Raw genomic sequence first — 21,887 nt, 5'->3', positions numbered from 1 at the left:
AACTGTTTGTGTAAAAAGAGACGTGAGACGGCAGTGTACGTTCAAGCATGTCTGCATTTCTTTATTCTGAGCTCACGGAACGCGCACCTCCCACCTGCTGACAATTTTGATGAATAAGACCAGAGGGTCGAGACCAGAACGGTAAAGAGATCGTGGCTGGAGGGCGGGGGACTGACCAGCAAAAAAGGGTCAAGTGCCCAGCTCTGAAAATGACAAAGGTATTGATTAGTTATAGCAAGAAACCAGGTCAGCTTGCACTACAGTATATTCAAGTTCACATTGGGTAACTGGACCGCGTGAGTCCTCAAGAGGTTTTACTGGTGAAAAACAATCAAATGAGCATTTGACTATTAACATTGACTATACTGTACAAATAGTTTGCTGTTTACATAAGTTAATAATAATAAGCTAATTAGCTTCGTTTCTCCAAATACATACAAGAACAAGTCTCTAAAAAAACACCCCCAAAAAAATGCAAGCAGCTGTAAAAGGCCCTTGTAGCGCTGGCCGCAGTCTACTTGCACGATGGGGAACTTAAATTTAAAATGGTGGCCTTCCTGTTATGTTTAGAATATGGCTTCAAAAGACATTTTGGTAGGTGGTTGGCAGTTGCCGATGGCTCCCAATTTTTGTCTCTCAGTGATACGTAAAACCGAGACTGGTTCATTGCGAAAGCACTTTGAAAAGTAAAATTTTGATTCAATAGTTGAGTGTTAGCTCACGCTCATTAGCATTAGCTTGATGTTTCTCATGAGTATTAGCACAAACCTCGCTGTCTGACATTTTCTTCCGGGCATTTAGTAGCAGATATCATTAATCTGGAATGTTTTGATGTCACCCAATTAACTTGTGGACGTATTAGCCTTTAACATTTGCTTATTTCTGCTAACAAATCAGAGCTCCTCTTCAAGGACTTTGTTGCGATGCTAACACTTATACATTTGTGACGTGTTTTCCAAGCATGTGAAGAAAAACACAAACATGAGTACTTGACACTATCTATCAACATAAATTGATCTACAAATCCAGCAGTGTGTTTGGTCACATCTTGGCTAAACTAATCAGCTTCTGTGTTGAGAATTAGCAAAGAACGTCTGAATAGAAAACCGGTTCATCAACACCGAGATGGAGGTAATTGTGATGTCAATTTTTTCATCTAGCTGATGAAAAATGAGCTCAGGCTGGTTGTTGTTTTTCCTTAGCATTAGCGCTAACCTGACTGAGCACTTGGTCATTTGGGCAGTTTTTAGCTGATATTGTTTTCGGTCGTATGTACGCATACTGTGACGTTAGCATTCTCTTAGCATTAGCTGGTCTGCGCGGCGGCCGCGCGACGACTCTCACGCAGGATGCCGTCCAATCCGCTGAGCTGGCGCAGAAATCCTCGGTTGGGCGTGACCCCACGGTGGTCCTTGACGGTTTTGATGGCTTCCACCAGGGTTAGGTTCTGCCGGATCATCAGGTAGGCTAGGACCAGCGTGGCCGAGCGGCTCAGACCAACCGCGCAGTGAACCAGAACCTTGCCTGTGCGCCACCACAACACAACTGTCAGTCATTGCACACGCATAAACACACAATCACATACCCCCGCATAGTAGTACTACATATTATGGCGGATGTACACTCACACACAAATTATATGGCACAGCACAGCACTCACATACAATACAATACAACTTTATTTACACATTAAACACACACGATAGTACATGGTCACGTTACACTGGAAAACACAACGATGCAACGTACACACAAAATGACACACAAATATACACAAGTCACAAAAACACACGATCATACACTCTTCACACAAACACGCACACATGCATGCAGTCACAGTATTGCGTCGCGGACACGTTAGCATTTGCTCAGATCTGCTAACAAACCATTGCTCCTCTTCCAAGCACTTTGTTGCTATGCGAACACTTAGCTCGCCACGCACACTTACGCGAATGCACGTTTGCGTGCACGCGAAAACAGACCCCTACAATTTCCACACACTATATACATTCACATGGACTGACATGCGTATACAGAGTGGACAAACCAGTATTGGGGATACGCGGTACACTAATATATTACATTTTGGCAGTTAGCAGGTAATATATGGAGTTACAATCAATTTTTATATTACCGAGTTTAGTAATGCCGTACATATCTCGGGACCTTGACACGAATGTAATTAAATACTTTAAAGGGAAATGCAGATGACCTCCTCACTTACTGAGTAGGCCCCGAACTTCATGAAGCAATGGTACTAGAAGTTTCTTTGACTCCATGCGCATGTAACGCAACGGAGTTGAGCGTGTTTGTGCTGTCTTTAATGCATTTCATTTGTATTTACACAATGGTAAAGAAAAAAAACTCAGTTTTGACTTTATCAATACATACAGTATTTTTTGTTTTTATTACGCGTCATTTCGAGCCCCCCCCCCCACACACACAGCTATAAATAGATACCCGGACACACTCATGCATTGACTGTTCATAAACGAAACGTCCACTGGCCACACTTGCACGCCAACACGGGCATGCACTGTACACACACCTCCTCCACTGAGCGCTTTGTGTATGAAGTCGGCGGCAGGATAAAAGTTTTTGCTCATGTCGAAGGCGGGCGAGTCATGCGCCTCGATGCCGAGGTAGGTCATGTTCATTCCGGCGTAGCAGTCGCCGCCGCCGCCACGCCATCGGCTCTGCGCGCAGTTCACGATGTGAGTGATGCCCACGCGCGAAAGCTCGCGACGGTCCGACGCCATGTTTCTGAAAGAAAGCAGATTTTTGTACGTAACAAAACGGAGGGAAACAAACATTTTGCTCCAGTAGGTGAAACATTTTTTTCCATTATTGAAACCTATTTAAGTCAATGTTTTGCAACATTGCACTTTCAATCACGCGAAGCACATGGTTTTACCTTGAGTATGAAACGTGGTCGAGAACTAAAGTTGCCTTGCCTTATACTGCCCCCAAGTGGCCAACGAAGGAGCAGCACAAAAGCCACTTAATTGAAACCATAAATCCGCCCAAAACGGTCGAATTCGAATTGTGGCATCGTTACATGTTTTGATCAAGTATATTGACATGTAAAAGTGGTACTTGACCAACGAAACACATTTATTCATGAATAAAACAATCGACACTTCTTAAGTGTTTTTCCCGAAAATGCTGTTTGCCATCAAATTTTCGTTTATGAAATGGTGGAAAAATAGACATTTCAATGTGCTTTATCATTTGCGTAGCCATTTTCCTGGGGAAAAAAAATTTTTTTTTAGTGATGTTAAAAATGCAATTGTTCACCATGATTCAGACATCAAATCAGATTGGATCAGACACCCTGAAAACGGCTGGGTTGAAAATAACCCAATGTGGGGTCAAACAAACCAAGGCAAAATAACCCCATGGATTGTCGTCGTATTCAGGGTGAAGCGACTGCGTGTGCGAACTGACTGGTCTCCGATGTAGAGTCCGGGCCAGACTTGATCTGCGTGGTTGCAGGCGGTCTTGCCGCTGCTCAAAAGTCGCTCCAGCTCCGACACGCTGACGCGCTCGCAGGAATCCTGGCGAGCGGGCGAGCGCGAGCCGCTGCGTGAGCGCGAGAAGCCACACATAAACGCCATCACGCCTGCGCACACACGCACACGCCATCTTGTCAGACATACCTGTGAGTGTGTATGAGGTCCTGTGAATGCGCAAGTGTGCATCACCCATGTGTTTGTGTTAAACCTGTGTCGTGTGTGAGGCGATGTTTGGGCGTGCACTTTAGTGCGAGTTTGTGGATATCGTGTGTCTAAGTGTGTGTGTTTATATTTTTACTCTGCGCTAAGCGCTTTGTTGTTACAGCTTCAATTGTTGAATGAAATGTAAATAAGGTTGAATTGTATTGTAATTATAAATGGGTTTCAATATTTGACTTACAGTGTATTTAAATGTGAGCGTGTGCGCGCATTTTTTGTACATCAAAATACAACCCCAATTTAAAAATGTAATTTAAAATTTAAAACCCTAGTTTGAAACCCTACTTTGAACCCTAATCCTAGAATAAACCCCGATTTATAAACCTTCATCCTAATTCGAAACCTTATTCCAACGCCTTTAGAATTTCTTCTGATGAGTGAGCGAAGCCCCGCCCATAATGGCATTAGACAAAATGCACCAATTTCATAACCCAGCTATCGGCCAACGTGAGCGTCTGCGTGTTTGGGTGTGATAGCATATCCTGCGTGAGCATGAGCACGTACGTGTCAAGGTGTGTGCGTGTTCATATACGTGCCGTGAATCACTAGCGGAGAAATACTGCGCGTGCGTGTGTGCGCGTCACCTGCATACGTTTGTTGGCTTTCGTCGACGTCGTCCTGTTGTTTACACGAACGGATTCGCACGTGCAGGCCAGAAGCTACCTGAGAAAATCCTCATCGCCGCCATCTTGTGTTCATCATCATCATCATCATCGTCACTTTTTTTTTTAAATATCTTTATTCAAGCAAAGAACAAGTACAGAACAGAATATGTTCAATAAACTAACCTATTCGAAAGATAAAATAACAATATAGTAGTGTACAACTGAAAGAATAAACAAATAAATTAAAATATCTAATGACAGGGGTACATTTAACTGAATTTAAAGTTTTACAATTATTTAAAGCTTTCAGAGCCTTCATGTTACTTGAGCCATTTAAATGTTTAATATAGGAAACTGTATCAATGAGAAAGTGTAAAAAGGTCGGCTAAATGATTGCCATACTTACATTTATGAATAAAATTTTTAGCCCCAAGTAGTACCAAATGCATTCTGGAAATAGCATCTTCAACAACAGACTTACGGAAAAAAAAGGAAAACAATATTTTCCCACCTTAAAGAAAAATCTTTACAAAGAAACAAACTGACAAATTAACTGAAATCCCTCTACAATGTCCGACTCGGACAGTCCGAGAGTATGAGCAGATCCAAAACAAGTGTTGAACCGTCCGTCTCTGCTTGGGTGCCAATAAAAGAGCAACTCACATCATTGTCACTTTTAAATGTCACTTCCTTCACCTAGTGAGCAAATACCTATTTGGGATGGACCAGACCTCTTTCCAACTTATATATGTTCCAAAGCGGTTCCAATATGACACAACATGTAAAATGGAGACAAAATTCTTTGGAAAGAGAGGACAAATCTTCATGTTACATTTTTGTTGTTGCGTCAAACACATATTACCAATCTCCGTCTGCCTTCACGTATACCACACTTAAATCTGTTGTGACATTTTTCATTTTAATAGAGGTATTTGCATTAGTGTATAAGGCTTTAACGGTGTCGCAAAAAAAAAATCCCAAAAGCTACATTTTTTCAGGAGTTAGAAATACAAGTATTCAACATACCAATATGTTTCCAATTTTTGATGTGTCTTTGTCGGGTTTAGGAATTAATGTTATGAGGCTTTAAGAAGACTTCATTCTCTATATAAAAGGTGTCAAGCTCTGGCCCGCGGGCCAAATTTTGCCCGGAGTGTTACCATATGTGGCCCGGAGTGTAAGTATATTTGGCCCGCGAGGCTATAGCAAATGCTACTATACCATTTTACATTCTATATAATAGCAACATTCAAAATGATAAGTCATTTAAAAAACTATACATTGTATTGCATTAATAAAACCACTTCTGATAAAAAAAATTCTACAAAAAAATTTGCATTTATATTATTCTTAAAAAATTAAATGTTGGCCCGCGGCTGTGTTAAGTTTTACTTTTCGGCCCACTGTGTTTTTGAGTTTGACACTCCTGCTTTATACCTTCCTAAAATATTTGCAATAGAAATGGAGAGAGTTGATCTAAAAAAAAGATTTGTTGAACTTGGAAACCAAACCATCAGTTAGGATCTGTTATTTTTAAGCCAAGCAATGGATTTCACAAGTTCGTCCACAGTAGGTGGAGTTCTCACTGAATCCACTGTTCTCTGCATTATAGTTTGAGCCATAAAATTTGCATAAGTCACCACAGAACCCCAAAACGTTTTTTTGCATCATATGTGATTGTACCATTGATATTTAACTGATAAATTCTGTTCATTTTTGAGTGGTGTTTTTCAAAGCGAGGAAAAAAAAATTGAATTCTCCTCTCTCTCCTCAAGTAATTTTTTTTTTCACGGACCTAACAAAAGCACCCTCAAGCTTTACAACAGTAAAGTTCATCCATTTTATGCTGGAGTTGTCTTAGTATTAATTTGTCTTCTTCTGTGATCTTGAGGTGATTTGAAAAATATTTTTTACTTCCGTTATGACCCTGGCTTTTGCCAATTGAGCTCAATCATTTCTTAAAAATGTCCCTGTCTCAACATTTCCAAATTCGAGCCATATAAGCCCTCACTTACATCTTTGGACGCCAGGGGGCAAAGGTCAACATGGTTGAAAGTAGGACCACTGGGACAGAACACCATAACTTCTTCTTTAAAGTGAAATTAGAGAAATTAGTGATATCCAAATTTTCATTTCATCGAACACAAATATCTGAGCGCACACACACGATTATAAGGTGCAATTTACTTAATTTACTATCAATAACGTGCCACGCCTCAGCAACACCAAATAACAAAATCAGTCTTCAGTGAGTGTGTCTCGCTGTTTGAAGAGTTGTATTTTATTCAGGATCCCATTTACACGTTTCCATCTTGACATCAAGAGTCCAAGTTTTGATTTGTGTGTCAGCAAAACATCGGACAAAGCCCATCCGAATGCTCAGGCAAAGCCTTCTCGAAGGCACCAGAAAGTCACTTGCGATCAGTTCAACACGCTGACATGTAAACGTCGACATTTTCACAACTGTTGACAAACTGAGCAGATCAAGACGTTCCTTAGCGTGTGTGCGTTCTTGTGTGGCTTGTCAAATGGTCTCTTCGAGTGAACGTTTGACCACAATCCGAGCAGGCAAAAGGTCTCTCGCCGGCGTGTATTCTGGTGTGTGTTGTCAAATTTCCCTTATTAAAGAAACTGTTACCACAAACTGTGCATGTATAAAGTTTCTCGCCAGTGTGAGTTCTCGTGTGGTTTGCCAAATGGTCCCTTCGAGTGAATGTTTGACCACAAACGGAGCAGGTAAAAGGTCTCTCTCCAGTGTGTATAAATGTGTGCGTTGTCAAATTTCCCTTATTAAGGAAACTTTTACCACAAACCTTGCATGTATAAGGTTTCTCACTACTGTGTGTTGCAGAATGTTCTCTCAAATATTTTTTTGCAGTGAAACTTTTACCACATTGTGCACATAAATAAGGTTTCCAAACAGCGTGTTCCCTTATGTGGAGTTTTATATCCTGCTTGCAAGAGAATCTTTGACCACAAACCGAGCAGACAAAAGATCGGATGTGTGTTCTCGTGTGTATTGCCAATTTTCCCTTCACTGAAAAACGTCTATCACAAACTGAGCAGACAAAAGGTTTCTCTCCAGTGTGTGTTATTATGTGTGTTTTTAAGTTTCCCTTCTGAGTGAATCTTTTACCACAAATTGGGCAAGCAAAAGGTTTCTCTCCAGTGTGTATTCTTGTGTGTATTTCTAATTTTCCCTTCACAGAAAAAATTTTACCACAATATGAACATGCAAAAGGTTTCTCTCCTGTGTGCATCGTTAGATGCTTCTTCAAATGAGACTTGGAGCCCAAAGTTTTCCCACACTCTGTACTTTCCCTGCATTTGTTGTCAGGGTGACATGTCACATGACCTTCAGACTCTTCACTGTTCTCCTCCTCGTCATGCGTGTGAGAAGAGCGTGACGTTGCGTTGTCACTATCTGACAGTGGTGCCAAGAGTTGCTCAACAGGAGATTGCCCGACACCTTCTGTTGTCGCGTATTGACTTGGATTGCTGCAGCTGAGAGGTTCCGCCCCACCGCTGGCCTCACTTGGACCTTCATCTTCATGTTCATCTTCACTCTTGAGAGGTACACCAGTGCATGGCGACTTGGTGACAGCTTCCTCCTGCTCTTCCTCCTTAATGTGAGGAGGCCATTGCTTCTCCTCCTCCTCCTCCTCCTGTTCTTTCACATGAGCGGACGCGCACGCTATAGCTTCCCCTCCAACAGGAAGCGACGTTGTTTTTTCACCGACATCTGCAGGAGACAAATAGACAAAATACATGTCACCCTGTGACTTTGACGTGGTGATTTTTGTTGATTTTGGAGTAGGGCTGCATGGTGGCGGAAACATAACACTGAACTTTTTTTTCTTTTAAAAACAAAGCGGCTCATATTGCAATATGACAACAAAATATTGGAAAAGATGGACGTGTAAACATCAGTTCAGCTTGCTCTGTTGCCCTCTTGGGCATTTCTTTTCATGCCATTGCACTCAAAGTATTTGTTTTCAGTGTATCTGGTATTTGGGAGGAGTTTATTTACAGGTGAATATTAAGTTTTACCAACTATGAGTCCGTAGAAGTGTTGATCATGAACTTGGGTTTCTGTAGTTGAAAACATTCCTTTTTGAGTCAACTTCAGATGTATAAAAAATGTAAGTACAATATAAATTTGGATTTAATATTTAACTGGTTACTTTAAAAATATATATTGAAGTTCCTTTTATATGTAGCGTTCATGTACAATAAATTATTAGCTGAATAATTAGGTTGTGGGTGTGGCACGGTGGCCGACTGGTTAGCACGATGGCCTCACAGTTTGAGACGGCATTGGTTGTGGGTTCGATCCCGGCTCCGGCCATCCTGTGTGGAGTTTGCATGTTCTCCCCGTGCTTGCGTGGGTTTCCTCCAGGTACTCCGGTTTCCTCCCACATTCCAAAAAATATGCATGGCAGGTTGATTGGACACTCTAAAATGCCCCTAAATATGAGTGCCAGCGTGGATGGTTGTTCGTCTTCGTGTGCCCTGCGAATGGCTGGCAACCAGTTCAGGGTGTCCCCCGCCTACTGCCTGAAGATAGCTGGGATAGGCTCCAGCGCCCCCCCCCCCGCGACCCTAGCGAGGAGAAGCGGTTTAGATAATGGATGGATGGATGAATTAAGTTGTGTTTATATTTTCCTATTTTAAAGCACGGCGTTGACAATCCTATACTTTTTATGAATAAAGCTTGCTTGTCGTTGATGAACTTTTATTTTTAAACGTAGGACTTGGTATAAAAAAGTTTTAAAACCATTAAACACGTGCAAATTGTGCTTGAGTTTCTCCCTTTCAGTTCAGCGCCTCAATACAGACGTCACATCAATTTTACGTTTCGAACTGTTTTCTGGATTCGGTCTTCCTTTAAAATGTATTGACAATCATGCAACGCCCAAAGCGTTACCTTGCGAACGGAATGCAGCGCATTATATAAATACGCCTTTGCATTTTTTTAATGTCCAGGCTCATGAAAAAAACAATCACGAGAATATTGGTAACAAGAAAGTACTGCAGTTAGTCATCACGTGAGAGGCAGAAAGCGAGCAAACCTGCTGTGTGAAGCACAACTCTTGCATCGAGTAGTTGGCGACGTTGCCGCTCCTTGTCGTCTTTTGCTTCACAAAGCTCCCCCTCAAACTCTGCAGTCCCTTTTGCGCACATATTCGAACGATTTCCACAAACGCGTCTCTGTTGGCGGCTAGCGAGCCACGATAGTGTAGGTTAGGCGAAACTAAACTAAGCCTAAATAGGCCAGGCCAGGCCGATAAGTGTCAACTGAGACGATTAAACCAAAGGCGAACATTTACCCCCTCGCAGTCAAGTCAAGCAGTTATGCTACCAAAATATAGCGCGTTCAAATATACGTCATCAAAGCGCGTCTGGTCCACAGACGATGACGAATGGAATAGCGTTGGTATTTTCAGTGTTGTCAAAAGTATTAACGTTCATCACTCAAGTAGAATTATATATCTTTGCATTTCAAAATACTTTAGTAGAAGTTTCAGTATCAACCCCAGCTTGTTACTTAAGTAAAAGTATGAAATTAACTATTCGAAAACTACTTCACGTATACAAGTGATGCAAGAGAAAAATGCTAAACATTTTTTGTAGTCAAACGTTTTCTTTTTAATATGTTCCATGTACTCTGCAAGTGAAAACGTGGTTTTCGGATTAGTCTCGCGTCCGTGGGAAAATAATTAATCAGATGAATGCACACCATGCTCCAAAGTTTTGACTGTTGGGGTGGGGGGGGGGGGGGGGGGCAATTAACAGCCAAAAACGAGGTAGCTTCAAATAGTTTTTTGTTGTTGTTGTTTTAGTTTCATTTATATCAGTAATCTCTGTAGGAAAGTAGTAATTTCTATTTTCACATTACAAAAAGGCGATTTATTCAAGTATATATTTCCATTTCATTTCACATCATTTAGCATGTTCACAATCACAATTGTGGTTGAGGCACACATCACTTGTCCAGGTGCTTAGGGCGCCAATTGTTGCCTAAACACAATAACGATCAATCTTGTGTGAAATCAAGTGTTTTTTTTCTTCCCACACACACACATGGTAAACAGAAACCAAATAGTCTAACGTTTAGTGGAAGGGGAAAAAAAGGCAGATCTTGTGTTGGTTATGGGCATATCCTCATGTTCTGTTGACATTGTTCATGTTCCAATCACCGCTTGGAGGTATTTGGGCGAGGGTCCGGCTAGGCCGCGTATTCCTTGAGTAGCTGTCCCGCGATGACCAGTCTCTGGATCTCGCTGGTGCCCTCGTAGATCTCCGTGATGCGAGCGTCACGGTAGTGGCGCTCGGCGGGCATGTCGGTCACATAGCCCATCCCACCCAGGACCTGGATGGCCTGATGGGCAACAGGCCACGCCGCGGGTTACACAGGTTTCATGACGAATGATTGCACTCTAAAAACAGCTGGGACAAACTGGACCAAATTGGATCAGAAAGGGATGGACATAACCCAAAAAATTGAGCCGACAATTTTTAGGAATAAGGCCGGAGGGTCGAGGCCGGAACCGTGCCGAGATAGTGGCCGGAGGGCGGGGGACTGACCGGCAAAAAAGGGTCAAGTGCCCAGCTTTGCTACTAAAAGTGTGTTCGCAAATACACTCAGAGCATACTCTGTTCCACTTAATCTGTTGGGAAACCCGGAGTGTTGTTGGAATGTGCTGTTGGGTTATATTTTTTACGGATTTGCTCTTTGTTTTGGCTACTCTACCCACCTGTGGTTAGGACATTGGTCATGCAAGGAGATCAACTGCAAAGTTGAGCGGCCGTACCTGGTGGGAGCAGAAGGTGGCGGCTTCGGAGGCGGCCAGTTTGGCCATGGCAGCTTCCTGGAGACGAGGATTTTATTGAGAAAGGGCCCAAGGCAGGATGTTTTAGCAACGGCTTGTGCCTACCTTGGTGAAAGGTCTCTTGGCGTCGCGCAGGAGGGCCGCCTTCCACGTGAGCAGGCGAGCGCTCTCGATGACCAGCGCCATGTCGGCCAACTTGAACTACCCCAGACACAAAAAATAATAAATAATTAAAACACTAAGTAGTGAGTGACTGCATATCCACAAGGATCAAACAAAAGCAGCCACTAATCAAAGCAGTCAACTTGAAGGAAAAATACAACTTTATTTATATAGCGCATTTCACAACAGTTTGAGCTGTAACAAAGCGCTTTTCATATGAAAATCATCCTGACAAACTCAAATGAATCAATAAAAATCCCAGTTCACTTCCTCACCACCCAAGAAACAACTATTTAAAGACACATGCTGGTTACCTGAATAGCTTGCAGTTTTCCGATGGGTGCTCCGAAAGCGTCGCGCTTATGCGCGTAATCGGCGGCGCAGTCTAGCGAAGCCTGAGCGATGCCCAGTGCCTGAGCCGCGATGCCGATGCGCCCGCTGTCCAGAGTTTGCTGAGGGTCGCAAACGCTGCATGATTAAAGCCACATCACATATTTGACAAGTTCTCACACACACACAAGTAATGAGCAAAGTTGATTTAATTCTTGAGGAACAGTTTGAATTTTCACAGTCTCTCCCCTTTTGTCATGCCTCGTTCTTGTTCAGTGTACTGATTCGCTACCTAACAGCCAATCACAGAGCTCATTTAACCCGACAGCCCGGCCCAATTGTACATGTTGAATCGGCCGAACACTCCCCCCCTGACGCTCCAACAACGGGTCAGACTTCCTGACGTTGCACGCTACACCAAAACAGACAGAGTGTACCGACTTTACGATGGCCGACGTGTGATTGATGTGTAGAGGCCTTAAGGGCTGACTGATTAATTGGATAGCTGATTTAATCAAGTATTAGTTAAAAAATCCGACTTCTTTTTTTTAATGTCATAGGACAAAGTTTTATAAACCAGGCAAATGTTCAGCCTGGAATTCACATCATCATTGTTGTAAGCGCACATTACTTTGTTCTTTATGTACATTGTATATCATTATTATAAAGCAGTTATTAAAATAAAATTCTCCCAAATATCAAAATTTGCTTCCGCTTAAAAAAAAAAAGTCCATATCAGTTAAGCCTTAGTTCTGTCATCCATCCTACTGTTGATTGGCGTAATGGTGCATTAGCGCCACCAAGTGGGATTGTCCTTCCACGAAACAGAAACAAATGTGAATGGATGAATCACATCCCATGACAAGAAAAAAAGACCTGAAAAAACACGGAGGCCAAGGCACTGGTATATCAAGGCATCACTAGATGACGCCGTATTTGGTATTTCGCACTACATGTTAGCATTAGCGTGGCAATGTTTCGATGGAATCCTGCCAAGCAATGGTGGCAATCTAGTTACCATGGCGATCTTGAATCCGGCGCCACGGGGGCCCAGCATGTTGTCTAACGGGATCCTGCAGTCCTCCAGGATGATGTTGGCGGTGGACGATGCCTTGATGCCCAGCTTGTCCTCCTTCTTGCCCAGCAAGAGGCCCGGGTGTGGCATGGGCACCAGGAAGGCGCTGATGCCCTGCGAGGTGCGACGAAACGGGCTGGCGTTAGCACCACATGAACCACCTCTGAGACGAGCGCTGCCGTCGTGCCTTGTGTTTGAGCTTCCTGTCAGTGGTGGCGAAGATGACGGCGGCGGCGGCGTCCCAGCTGTTGGTGATCCACGCTTTGGTGCCGTTCAAGACCCAATGGTCGCCGTCCTGATGCGCTACCGTGGACGCGGCGCCCGCATCGCTGCCGTTGCCTGAGAGGCGGCCGCCGTGTCACAGGAAGTTAAAGCGTCCAGAGGTGGGCTCACGCACGCAATCGGCGGCTGTCTGTACCTGGCTCGCTGAGGGCGAAGCAGCCAACTTGATGGCCGCTGGTGAAAGGTGTGATCCACTTCTTCTTCTGGTCCTCAGAACCAAACTTCAGGATCGGACCTAAGTAGAGAGACTGACATACAGGTAATGAGGGGCAGGACACGTACGACATACGTTACGACGAACATGACATGGACAAGTCATGACTAACATGACAAGACAGGACCTGAGTCATGACACGTGACGAGAAGAATGCCATGACTCGTTACTTGACAACTCATGCCAAGAATTGATGAGACACCACTCATGACGAGTCATGACACGCAACAGCAATGTGTGTCAAGACACATGGCAAGATTCACAAGACGTGACGTAGTCATGACAGCACGTCTCATCTGATGCGTCCGGCACTAACATAGACAGCGTCTCACGTTGTTGACAGAGACAACCACGCCGGTGCTGGCGCAGCCGCGGCTAATTTCCTCCATGGCCACGGAATACGCCAGGTAGTCCATGCCGGCGCCACCCAGCTCCTCTGGGACCTCCATGGCCATCACACCCATGGCGCCCAGCTCCAAGATCTAAAACAGCACACGCACACATGAGCCACTGTTGCAAAGACAACCAGCGCGGCAAGCTTGCACGTGGCGTGACATACCTGTTGCGCCGGGTACGTCTGCTCTTTGTCCAGCCGGGCGGCGATGGGCGCCAGCTCCCGGTCGGCGAAGTCGCGACACGTCCGTCGCAGCATGTCATGAGTTTCCGGAAGTTCAGCCAGGTGAGAAAGACCGCGCACGCACATGCCAACGGCTACAAGGAAGTCAACGTCAATCGGAAATTAACGGCCAAATGATTGATTAATTCCATCTTATTTGACAGGACTCTTTTTAAATTGATTTTTCGAGTGGAGTCTATGGTCGAAACTGGATCCTGCTTATGTTAACAACATCACTGCTGACAGAAAGAGAAACTGGAGGAGTTTACAAAAATGTTAAGAATGTCCATGTGGTTGTCTCACTGGTAGTTTTGGTTGGCTTTTCACATGGTCATGAGTCTCATTATCATTATTATCATCATCATCATCATCATCATCATCCTATTTGGGACCACTGTAGCGACAATTATTCCATAAAAGCAACGGTGAGTATTTGAATACAACACCTAACTCTTCTTAGTTGTAATAAATAGTACAGTCAGTGTCCATGGAACGAAGCAGGAGCTGGTTTCCATCAGCTCCCCAGCTAGCTTCGCGCTAACTGGGTGAAAGGTCGAACATGGTCACCTTAGCCTGGCTCTTGAAATAAATATCATGAATATTTCTGCTTTCTCATGCTTCAAACACTTGACCTCATTGCCTCCGATGTAAACCCATTTTAAAAGTTGATTTGTTGAGCTTGATTTGTTGGGACTAACACTTTTTAAGTTGCGGAGATGGTTGTGATTTTTTGTTGTTGTTGTTGTTAATAATTGCACAGTACAGTGACGTAATTTGGCGTCGACGTGCTAAGTTAGGCTAAACGCGAACTTGGCTAAACGTTGTGAGCGAGCGAACGGACGTCAACGCATCCCACACGGCGCTCATGCAACCCTGAAACGCGAAGTTTTGTTTTCGTGACAGAATTGTGACATTTGGAGGGGAAAATTGCTCACCTTTGGTGGCTCTGCAGAGAAGCGCCGCCATGTTTGCTTCTGCGCCGTGACAGTAATTGTGCTGCGTCCAAGGAGCGTTGGGATCCGGAGACACGCGTTCTTTTACAAAACGCCAAATCGGAGAATGGCGGCGCTGAATTTAGACTACAGCTTGATTTATTCCAGTAGGGTAACTTTGTAGATTTATTATCACTGTTATGTCGCCGTTATACAACCTTTGGTCGTACATTTGGGTAGATTTAAAGTCATTTTGGCAAAAGTTCATAAACCCTTGTGAACGTAAAGGCACCAAGTCACCGACATTTCCCGGAACTGACGTTTTTTGTAACTTGCTCGCTTCTTACTTGATTTGGAAAAAATACCAAATAAAAAGCCAATTAAAAAAGAAGGGAAAACATGCTTGTGGGTTGGGGAAAATATCGAAAATCGATTAATTACAATATTCCCACACCACATAAAATATCGACAAGCAACTCATCTGCTTTTTGAATTTTGAAGATTTGGTATTCAGTCCATTTCTTTTCAAAGTTTTTGAGTTCTCCAAAAGTGTTTTAGTTGCAAAAATCCCACACATGATGGATTATATTTGTTGTGTTGCAACTAAATTTATGGATCTGTCTTGTGGATGCAGGCCTTTCCCCACATTTCAAAAGGCCAATGAGACAAATACAATAAACACAAATGATTTCCAATGAGCAATCTTTTTATTCCGCTCAGTGTCACAATACTTTTTGATATTAGTTTTCTATATGTGACTTTCAACAAAGCTCACGGTCTGGGTTGATCCCTAAGAATTTAGACTTGTTTAATTTCCACTCCATTGTCAACATTTTGCGAAAAATATTTGCTTCATCAGGAATCACTGCATTCAGAATCTGTGAAACTCTGCAGATATCTTTTCAATAAATGCCTCTCACTGTTGTGTAATGTTGAATATAAAAAATACTGGAAAGACAACATATATTTCTGAAAATAAACTTTATTTTTCTTGTAAACTAGAATTTTTCAAATTTTCTTGACAGCTTTTGTACATATTCATGTTTCAAACGTGCACATTTTACAACTGTGTTGATGGGGGGGTAGAAGTGGTTATACGCAACGCACGTTTGTTTAATATTTACAATTAGCATTTGTGTCATGTCGTCAACTCAAGTGAGAATTGCTGGTGTACCTAATGTTCTGACTAGTCTATGTAAACGACCTTGTAGCATTTCTTCCTCTATTGGTGAGTTTACAATGTCCAACTCCCAATTTGGAGAGTGCAATGAATAGTCTATAAAATTGAAAGGCATGTTTGACAGATAAAATCACATAACAATTTAGGCAACATATATTTACAGATAATTCTATTCTTTATCCTCAGTGAAGAACTACTGATATTACTGACTTACTGACCTTAGTTGTGATGTCTCAATGCACTGTACTGTAGACCCGTAAATCTAAATTATTCTGCCCCTAAGTGGCTCAAATACACCCACTCGAAGGAGCAAAACAATAAGTATTGAACTGAAGTAAAGACTTTGTCCATGTTTGTATCTTTTTATGTGTGTTGGCGGTGTTGGGGTTCTTTACGTTCCCTGAAGCACTTTGTGCGACATTTTATCTACAGTATGAAAAGTGCAAATAAAGAAAATCTCATTCATTGATTGAACTTGAGGCAACATGCAAGATTAAATGTTTATCTTTACAGATGTTCCTGTCGCCAATCAGAAGGCCCAATGTGTATATAAATATATATATATATATATATAATATGAATGAATTAATAAATTTCAATTGCTTTAGTGGTCCACATTCAAAGATGGGGAGCAGGTGTGTCTGGCTTGGTGTTTGACTCCCATAATGTAATTAGTTTGTTTGATGTTATTTTACTGGGGTTTCTCAGTTCATTTCAGAACATGTGGGTGGTTTTGCACCTTCTTTTACTCGGCTGTTAATCTCGTCCTTCCTCTCTGTCGGTATGTGTTCTGGCACGTCCTCCATGTTCTCTTTCACACAGACCATGGGACAGGACAACAATGTAAAGCATCTCAAGGCCAAGCAGGGCTACAGAAAGATAAAAAGCTAGTTTTCCCAGGCCCTGAAAAGCAATACCTTGAGCAGCATCTGCCCGTCTGGTCACTCCTCCTGCCACTTGCCATTGCAAGAAGCCGTCGCCTCCACATTTGTCGAGTTTGCCCACCGCCGCCGTCCGTTCGTCCATCCAGAGACCTGAGATGTCCTTTGCCGTCGTCACCGTGATGGCACTGATGTGCTCCTCCATGGTGATTGCGTTCGTCCTGCAGCCTTCCAAGCCAGAAGATGCAGTGCCAGAAGACTCCAACAGCAAGTGGGTGACACTCTCCGTGATGTTCAATGTTTCTTTTTCTTTAAATTATTGATACAGTATTGGTGGCTTCCCTGAGATCTTATTTGAGTTGCATGGTGGGCCGCAAGTGTACCACCCATGCTGTGCCGAGTGTATGGAGAATCAATTGACGCAACAATTTAGAGTTTATATAACCAAATTATAGCTGATTAGTAAAAAGCCTGTATCTCCACTTAAGTTTATCTTGTTGAATGGAAACGTAGGTAAACATGTGTAAGCCAAAAGACAAAAAGTTTACTCACATAATTAGAGACATTTTTAGGATTTTATTTCTGACATGAAAGACAATGGGCCATGTATCTATTAATATATTATTGAACATATTTTACCATAGTTTTGGAGAGAATTTTTTTTTTTTTTTGCTTTACAGATATTCATAAGACATTCTGACAGTGTTATTAACATTTGTCTTGTATGTAAGCCATTTTATATTTTTTAGCAGATTTCATTTTTATAAAAATAATCAATATAAATTATTTTTAAATGAATTCTATAGAGAATACAGTATATGTTAAAATGTATTCTGTTTTTGCTTTGTCTAAAATAATATATTTTATTCCTTATTTATACACTAATCTTATCCATAAATTTTATATAATTTGTTTCATCCATATTTTATTATTTCGTGTGGATTTTTATTTTGATTCATAATTTTTACATTTTAGTTTCAATATTATTATTATTTTTTTTTTCCATTTTTGTGCATTTACTACACCATTCATTATATTAATACGTACTGTAGTTTTAAACATACATGCACGTACGCACGCACGTACACAGAGACAGAAATATTTTCAATTATATTGTCTATATATATATATATTGTCTTTTTTTAATGTAATATTATATTTATATTTTTGATTTTTTTTACTTTTCTTTTAATGAATAATTAATATTTTAACTCTATGTGTTTATTTTTAAATTATTTCATATCTATGGCATTTATTTGATGTATCTGTTGTTACATATACTGGCACATATGTTTCAGTTACCAATGTTCAGTATTTTATTACGATTCAATGTTTGAGCACTGTGTTCATCTGAAGCTATATGTTTTAAACATTTCCACGCAAATGATGTTTCCATTTGCGTCCAGGTGCCATCGTGAGTCTGTGCAGTCCAATCGTAAGGAGCTCCTGGCTGCCCTCAACCTGCAGACCGAGCCGAGGGGGTCAGAGAGTGCCATGACGCTGTGGAGTGGAATTGCTGAGCGGCTTGAGGCTGTGGCAGGTAGAACTGGTGTGCACATATTAACAGCCTGAATCCCAAGAATTTGACGCCAAATTTCTTCCCTATTTCTCTAGTTTCTTTCAGCTCCTTCTCTGATGATGGCCAAGACACCTCAGGATGCTGCGGCGAGACCTCAGAGGTTTCCATGACGGGTACACACTCGCCTCGCAATGGATGATCTCCAGTTTATCATGATTTTGTCGGCTTTCAAAAATTCGCATAGTATAAAACATACATTTTGACTATAATTAAGTAGAAAGTCAATAGCTATTTATAATAATGGACATTTAAGCAGTTTCACAGGATTTTCCTTCACTCTGGATCTGAGCCATCTCAACTCACTTCACAAAAAGCAGCAGTTTGTCACCATGTGAATAATTAGTTTTCATTTCATTAAATTGAAGCAATATATTAAATATTTCAATTCTTTACTTTCTATTGATTTGTGTGAGTACTGTATCTTTTTTTGGTGAGTGCAATATTAGTGAGTACTATTTAATGGACTGTTGGATGGCTATTGTCCTATTAAAAATACATTGCATGAAGTTTTTTTTTAATTAAGAAAAAATATTTGGGATTGAAGTGTGCAGCGTTAAACAAAGTGGTTTATTGTGCAATTTTACTCCATGTTTTTCATTCAGATCTGGGCTGGGACAATTGGATGATTTTTCCCAAGCGTGTGACCTTGGTCCACTGCGCCCCTTGCGGCCGCAACGCGTCATGCAGGCCCCAGACTACCGCTCCCCAACTTGATGACTTGCAGGTGTGTTTGCCAGAGAAGAGATTGATTAGCTACTTTTTTTGTTTTTTTTTTGCAGCCACAAGCCCCACCTTCTGAGTGTTTTGAAAACGGAGGCAGCTGCCAATAGATAAGCCACAGTATTGCCAACATAAATGCTGCTGCACCACAAGTCTCAGCGCTTGCCAACCTCAGACGAATGCAATCTGGCAGCACAAGTAGTTCGGCAAAGGCGCCTGTTACCATTCTTTAACCGTGAAGTCACATTATTTTTTTCTTAATTAAATGTATGCAATATCCTTTTCACATATTTTACAAGACACTCGTTATTTGTTGAATAGTTTTTTCATGGGGTGTTTTTGCACCGTAAAACTAGATTCCATTTCTTAATCTTAAATGTGCATCTTTTACAAATTAAATGATTAACATTTTTAAATAAAATAATGTTTTACCCAACATTAACTTTCAACTTTCTGTATAAGTAAATGCATGGAAACACGTCATATACATGTACAGTTAGTATAAAAAGTCTACACCCCCTAAAAACAATTTAGACCCAGTTAAATCATTTTAAAACGTTTTCTATTAAAGGAACTAGTAACCTGTACGACTCAACTTAAATTGGGGTGTGTAGACTTTTCACATCCGCTGTCTTGCAATAAGTAACAAGCTTCATTATCATTGATATGCCATGTCGTTGTTCTGAACATTCCAGTGTTAACAACCCTCTTGTATGTTGCTTTTTCTGCAGGTCCAGGCGCCATGTTGCCAGCCCACTGCCCAGGAAGCGGTGCCCGTCATGTACACGAACGAGTGGAACACCGTGGTCATCACCAACATGCACCTGACCCGTCGCTGTGGCTGCCCGGCCACCGTGCAGCCCCGTCAGGAGTAAAATTTGTCACCTGTTGCGCATCATAGTTGCTAAACTCTAAAAATATCTAATAACTGAATGCCCTGCTGTAAATTGCACTCTAAAAAGAAGCCCTTTGCCAAGAAATTGATTATCAGTAAAATACATGACAGCATTTGGAAAATATGGTCATAAAACTGACCCAATTTGGGGACCCAACCCTCAATTTGGGCAACCCAGCTGCCTTCTGTTTTACATGACTTAATTCTCGTCTTAATACAACCAGGCGATATATTTGACTTTTAAAGGCGAGAATGTGGTTGCTGCTCCTTAAATATATTCATCCTGGGAGCTTTCAACACAGAGTGTGGGAACCTCAAAAGTCTGCATTCCTATTTGTTCAAGGACAGCAGAGTGTCAAACCTTTGTACTATTACATTTGTGTTCTAGGAAGAAATTTGTCTCTCCTAGAAATGACCACATAAAGTCATGCACTTAACATAGTAGGGATTTATTGCCTCACATTTTATCCTCTGTGAAATCTCCTTGGTGTCAGCGGCAGCGGTTTGAAGCCGCTCATGGGTACTGCGTGTTCCCTCCAAAAATGTGCAAATGCCCCAGAGCCAAAGACTGTTTGTCTCATCTGCTGGAGAAAGAAGGCTGTGTTTGGTCAAGTCGTAAAATCTTAACAATTTTTATACAGAAGCAGATTGGTTGTTTTTGCATACAAAACGGCAAGGGAGCTGTATTAATCTTTTTTTTTTTTTACTATGTATAATGTGTGCTTTAATAGATCAGCACTCCAATGAAAGGCATGCATGTCCTTGTTTTGTCTTTTTTCCCTTTTTTTAAACCCAAAAGGCAATAAAAACTCATTAGCCTCAATAACACCCCTTGCAATTTTTATTCTGACCTGACCTACATTGAAAGCCCACTTTGATCAAATTTGAAACCTTTCAATCATTGAATATGACCAAAAAAAATCTACATCATATATATATCAATGAATATTCCGGATGTTTTAGACCTCATTCATTTATTGAAATTGAAGACATTGAAAGAGCTTTCTAAGAACACAATCAAATTTCAGACTTCTTCACTAAATATGACCACTCAGATTTATTTAGGAAATTGTCGCCATTTTGGAGGGCCTTTTATATAGGTTATATTTTATTCCTCAGAAATGTTACTTTGATTATGCTTTTGCAGGACCAGAAGAGACCTCTGGGGGGCGCCAAGCGTCAGACACGAGCAAGGCTGTTTGCTCATTTGTTCACCGCAAATTTCTCTGGGGAATCTTATCATTTATAGATATCTTATGTCTTCCTTGCAATGGCAGCTGGCAATACTAATGATGCAGTTTACAGCCTTCAAAACGAAGGTGCTGTTTGGCCGAAGAGGAGATCTATGTACCTGGAATCCATTGCTCATCCTAGAGGCACCCTAAAGTTCCCGTATGTCTGTCACTTAAGTTTGAATCTTTACTCGGCGAACTGAATGTGAGCATATACAGTATTGCATTTTTAGTGGTCACATTTTTGAGGAATTAAAAAACGCAGTTTAGTCTTAAATTCATTTTCAAGTTTGTTGGCATACAGTTCCTAACAAAAAAATAAAGATCGAAAAATAGCAGATTCAAATTAAACAATATACAATTTATTTATTTCAAATTCAGTTTTCAATTCATATATTAAAGTAAAGCAATTCACATTCAAATCAACAATATTCAGATTCAGTTTCGAGTGGCACAAATATCAGCCCATAGCCAGCCGCAGACGACTTCTTATAGGACGGCGATGAACTAAAACGCGGCTTGAACGCCTGTTAGTGGACTGTAATGGCTGTTGGTGGACTGTCCCACTATTCCCAGACGCCGGCACATCACTGATGAGAGGTCATCAAAACACCTGT

General features: G+C 41.6%; 4 protein-coding genes across 5 annotated transcripts; 1 reads left to right on the top strand and 3 right to left on the bottom strand.

The window, feature by feature from the left end:
• Positions 1–36: 36 nt before the first annotated feature.
• Positions 37–4,453, bottom strand: dusp26 (dual specificity phosphatase 26). Of its 2 annotated transcripts, none has more exons than XM_088281977.1 (4): positions 4,319–4,453; positions 3,448–3,622; positions 2,549–2,763; positions 37–1,524 (listed from the first exon to the last, which is right to left on the bottom strand). In XM_088281977.1, the coding sequence occupies exons 2-4, from the start codon at positions 3,615–3,617 to the stop codon at positions 1,307–1,309; spliced, it is 603 nt and encodes a 200-aa protein (XP_088138103.1). In that variant the 5' UTR covers positions 3,618–3,622; positions 4,319–4,453; the 3' UTR covers positions 37–1,306. The 2 variants fall into 2 exon arrangements, with proteins under 2 accessions (XP_088138103.1, XP_088138105.1); XM_088281979.1 differs by having other exon boundaries at positions 4,327–4,447.
• A 2,145-nt stretch (positions 4,454–6,598) lies between these two features.
• Positions 6,599–9,736, bottom strand: LOC148319489 (uncharacterized). The gene is made up of 2 exons (XM_088281618.1): positions 9,412–9,736; positions 6,599–8,081 (listed from the first exon to the last, which is right to left on the bottom strand). The coding sequence occupies exons 1-2, from the start codon at positions 9,521–9,523 to the stop codon at positions 6,835–6,837; spliced, it is 1,359 nt and encodes a 452-aa protein (XP_088137744.1). The 5' UTR covers positions 9,524–9,736; the 3' UTR covers positions 6,599–6,834.
• A 510-nt stretch (positions 9,737–10,246) lies between these two features.
• On the bottom strand, positions 10,247–15,076 carry acads (acyl-CoA dehydrogenase short chain). Its single transcript, XM_088281854.1, has 10 exons — positions 14,787–15,076; positions 13,795–13,946; positions 13,568–13,717; positions 13,158–13,269; positions 12,927–13,078; positions 12,683–12,853; positions 11,649–11,786; positions 11,278–11,373; positions 11,155–11,211; positions 10,247–10,721 (listed from the first exon to the last, which is right to left on the bottom strand). The coding sequence occupies exons 1-10, from the start codon at positions 14,815–14,817 to the stop codon at positions 10,569–10,571; spliced, it is 1,212 nt and encodes a 403-aa protein (XP_088137980.1). The 5' UTR covers positions 14,818–15,076; the 3' UTR covers positions 10,247–10,568.
• A 1,785-nt stretch (positions 15,077–16,861) lies between these two features.
• Positions 16,862–20,866, top strand: LOC148319487 (bone morphogenetic protein 7-like). The gene is made up of 5 exons (XM_088281855.1): positions 16,862–17,115; positions 18,251–18,384; positions 18,459–18,536; positions 19,026–19,147; positions 19,875–20,866. Exons 1-5 carry the CDS (start codon positions 17,003–17,005, stop codon positions 20,016–20,018), a joined length of 591 nt encoding a protein of 196 aa, XP_088137981.1. The 5' UTR covers positions 16,862–17,002; the 3' UTR covers positions 20,019–20,866.
• The last annotated feature ends 1,021 nt before the right edge of the window (positions 20,867–21,887 follow it).

The sequence above is a fragment of the Idiotropiscis lumnitzeri genome, chromosome 18, assembly GCF_059441095.1.
Source record: "Idiotropiscis lumnitzeri isolate Australia: NSW breed Sydney's pygmy pipehorse chromosome 18, RoL_Ilum_1.0, whole genome shotgun sequence".
Lineage (NCBI taxonomy): Eukaryota > Metazoa > Chordata > Actinopteri > Syngnathiformes > Syngnathidae > Idiotropiscis > Idiotropiscis lumnitzeri.
The sequence above is the reverse complement of the archived record's forward strand: the minus strand, read 5'-3'. Positions and strand labels throughout refer to the sequence as shown.

Coding starts and splice junctions, on each gene's coding strand:
- dusp26 (XM_088281977.1), bottom strand. CDS start 3,617: ATGGCGTTTATGTGTGGCTTCTCGCGCTCACGCAGCGGCTCGCGCTCG. Junction 2,764..3,447: donor GGACTCTACATCGGAGACCA/GTCAGTTCGCAC, acceptor GCTTTCTTTCAG/AAACATGGCGTCGGACCGTC. Junction 1,525..2,548: donor CAAAGCGCTCAGTGGAGGAG/GTGTGTGTACAG, acceptor GGTGGCGCACAG/GCAAGGTTCTGGTTCACTGC.
- LOC148319489 (XM_088281618.1), bottom strand. CDS start 9,523: ATGTGCGCAAAAGGGACTGCAGAGTTTGAGGGGGAGCTTTGTGAAGCA. Junction 8,082..9,411: donor AGTTGTGCTTCACACAGCAG/GTTTGCTCGCTT, acceptor TGTCTCCTGCAG/ATGTCGGTGAAAAAACAACG.
- acads (XM_088281854.1), bottom strand. CDS start 14,817: ATGGCGGCGCTTCTCTGCAGAGCCACCAAAG. Junction 11,374..11,648: donor GAAAACTGCAAGCTATTCAG/GTAACCAGCATG, acceptor TGTCTGGGGTAG/TTCAAGTTGGCCGACATGGC. Junction 11,212..11,277: donor CCAAGAGACCTTTCACCAAG/GTAGGCACAAGC, acceptor CCTCGTCTCCAG/GAAGCTGCCATGGCCAAACT.
- LOC148319487 (XM_088281855.1), top strand. CDS start 17,003: ATGTCCTTTGCCGTCGTCACCGTGATGGCACTGATGTGCTCCTCCATG. Junction 18,385..18,458: donor GCGGCTTGAGGCTGTGGCAG/GTAGAACTGGTG, acceptor CTATTTCTCTAG/TTTCTTTCAGCTCCTTCTCT. Junction 19,148..19,874: donor CCCAACTTGATGACTTGCAG/GTGTGTTTGCCA, acceptor CTTTTTCTGCAG/GTCCAGGCGCCATGTTGCCA.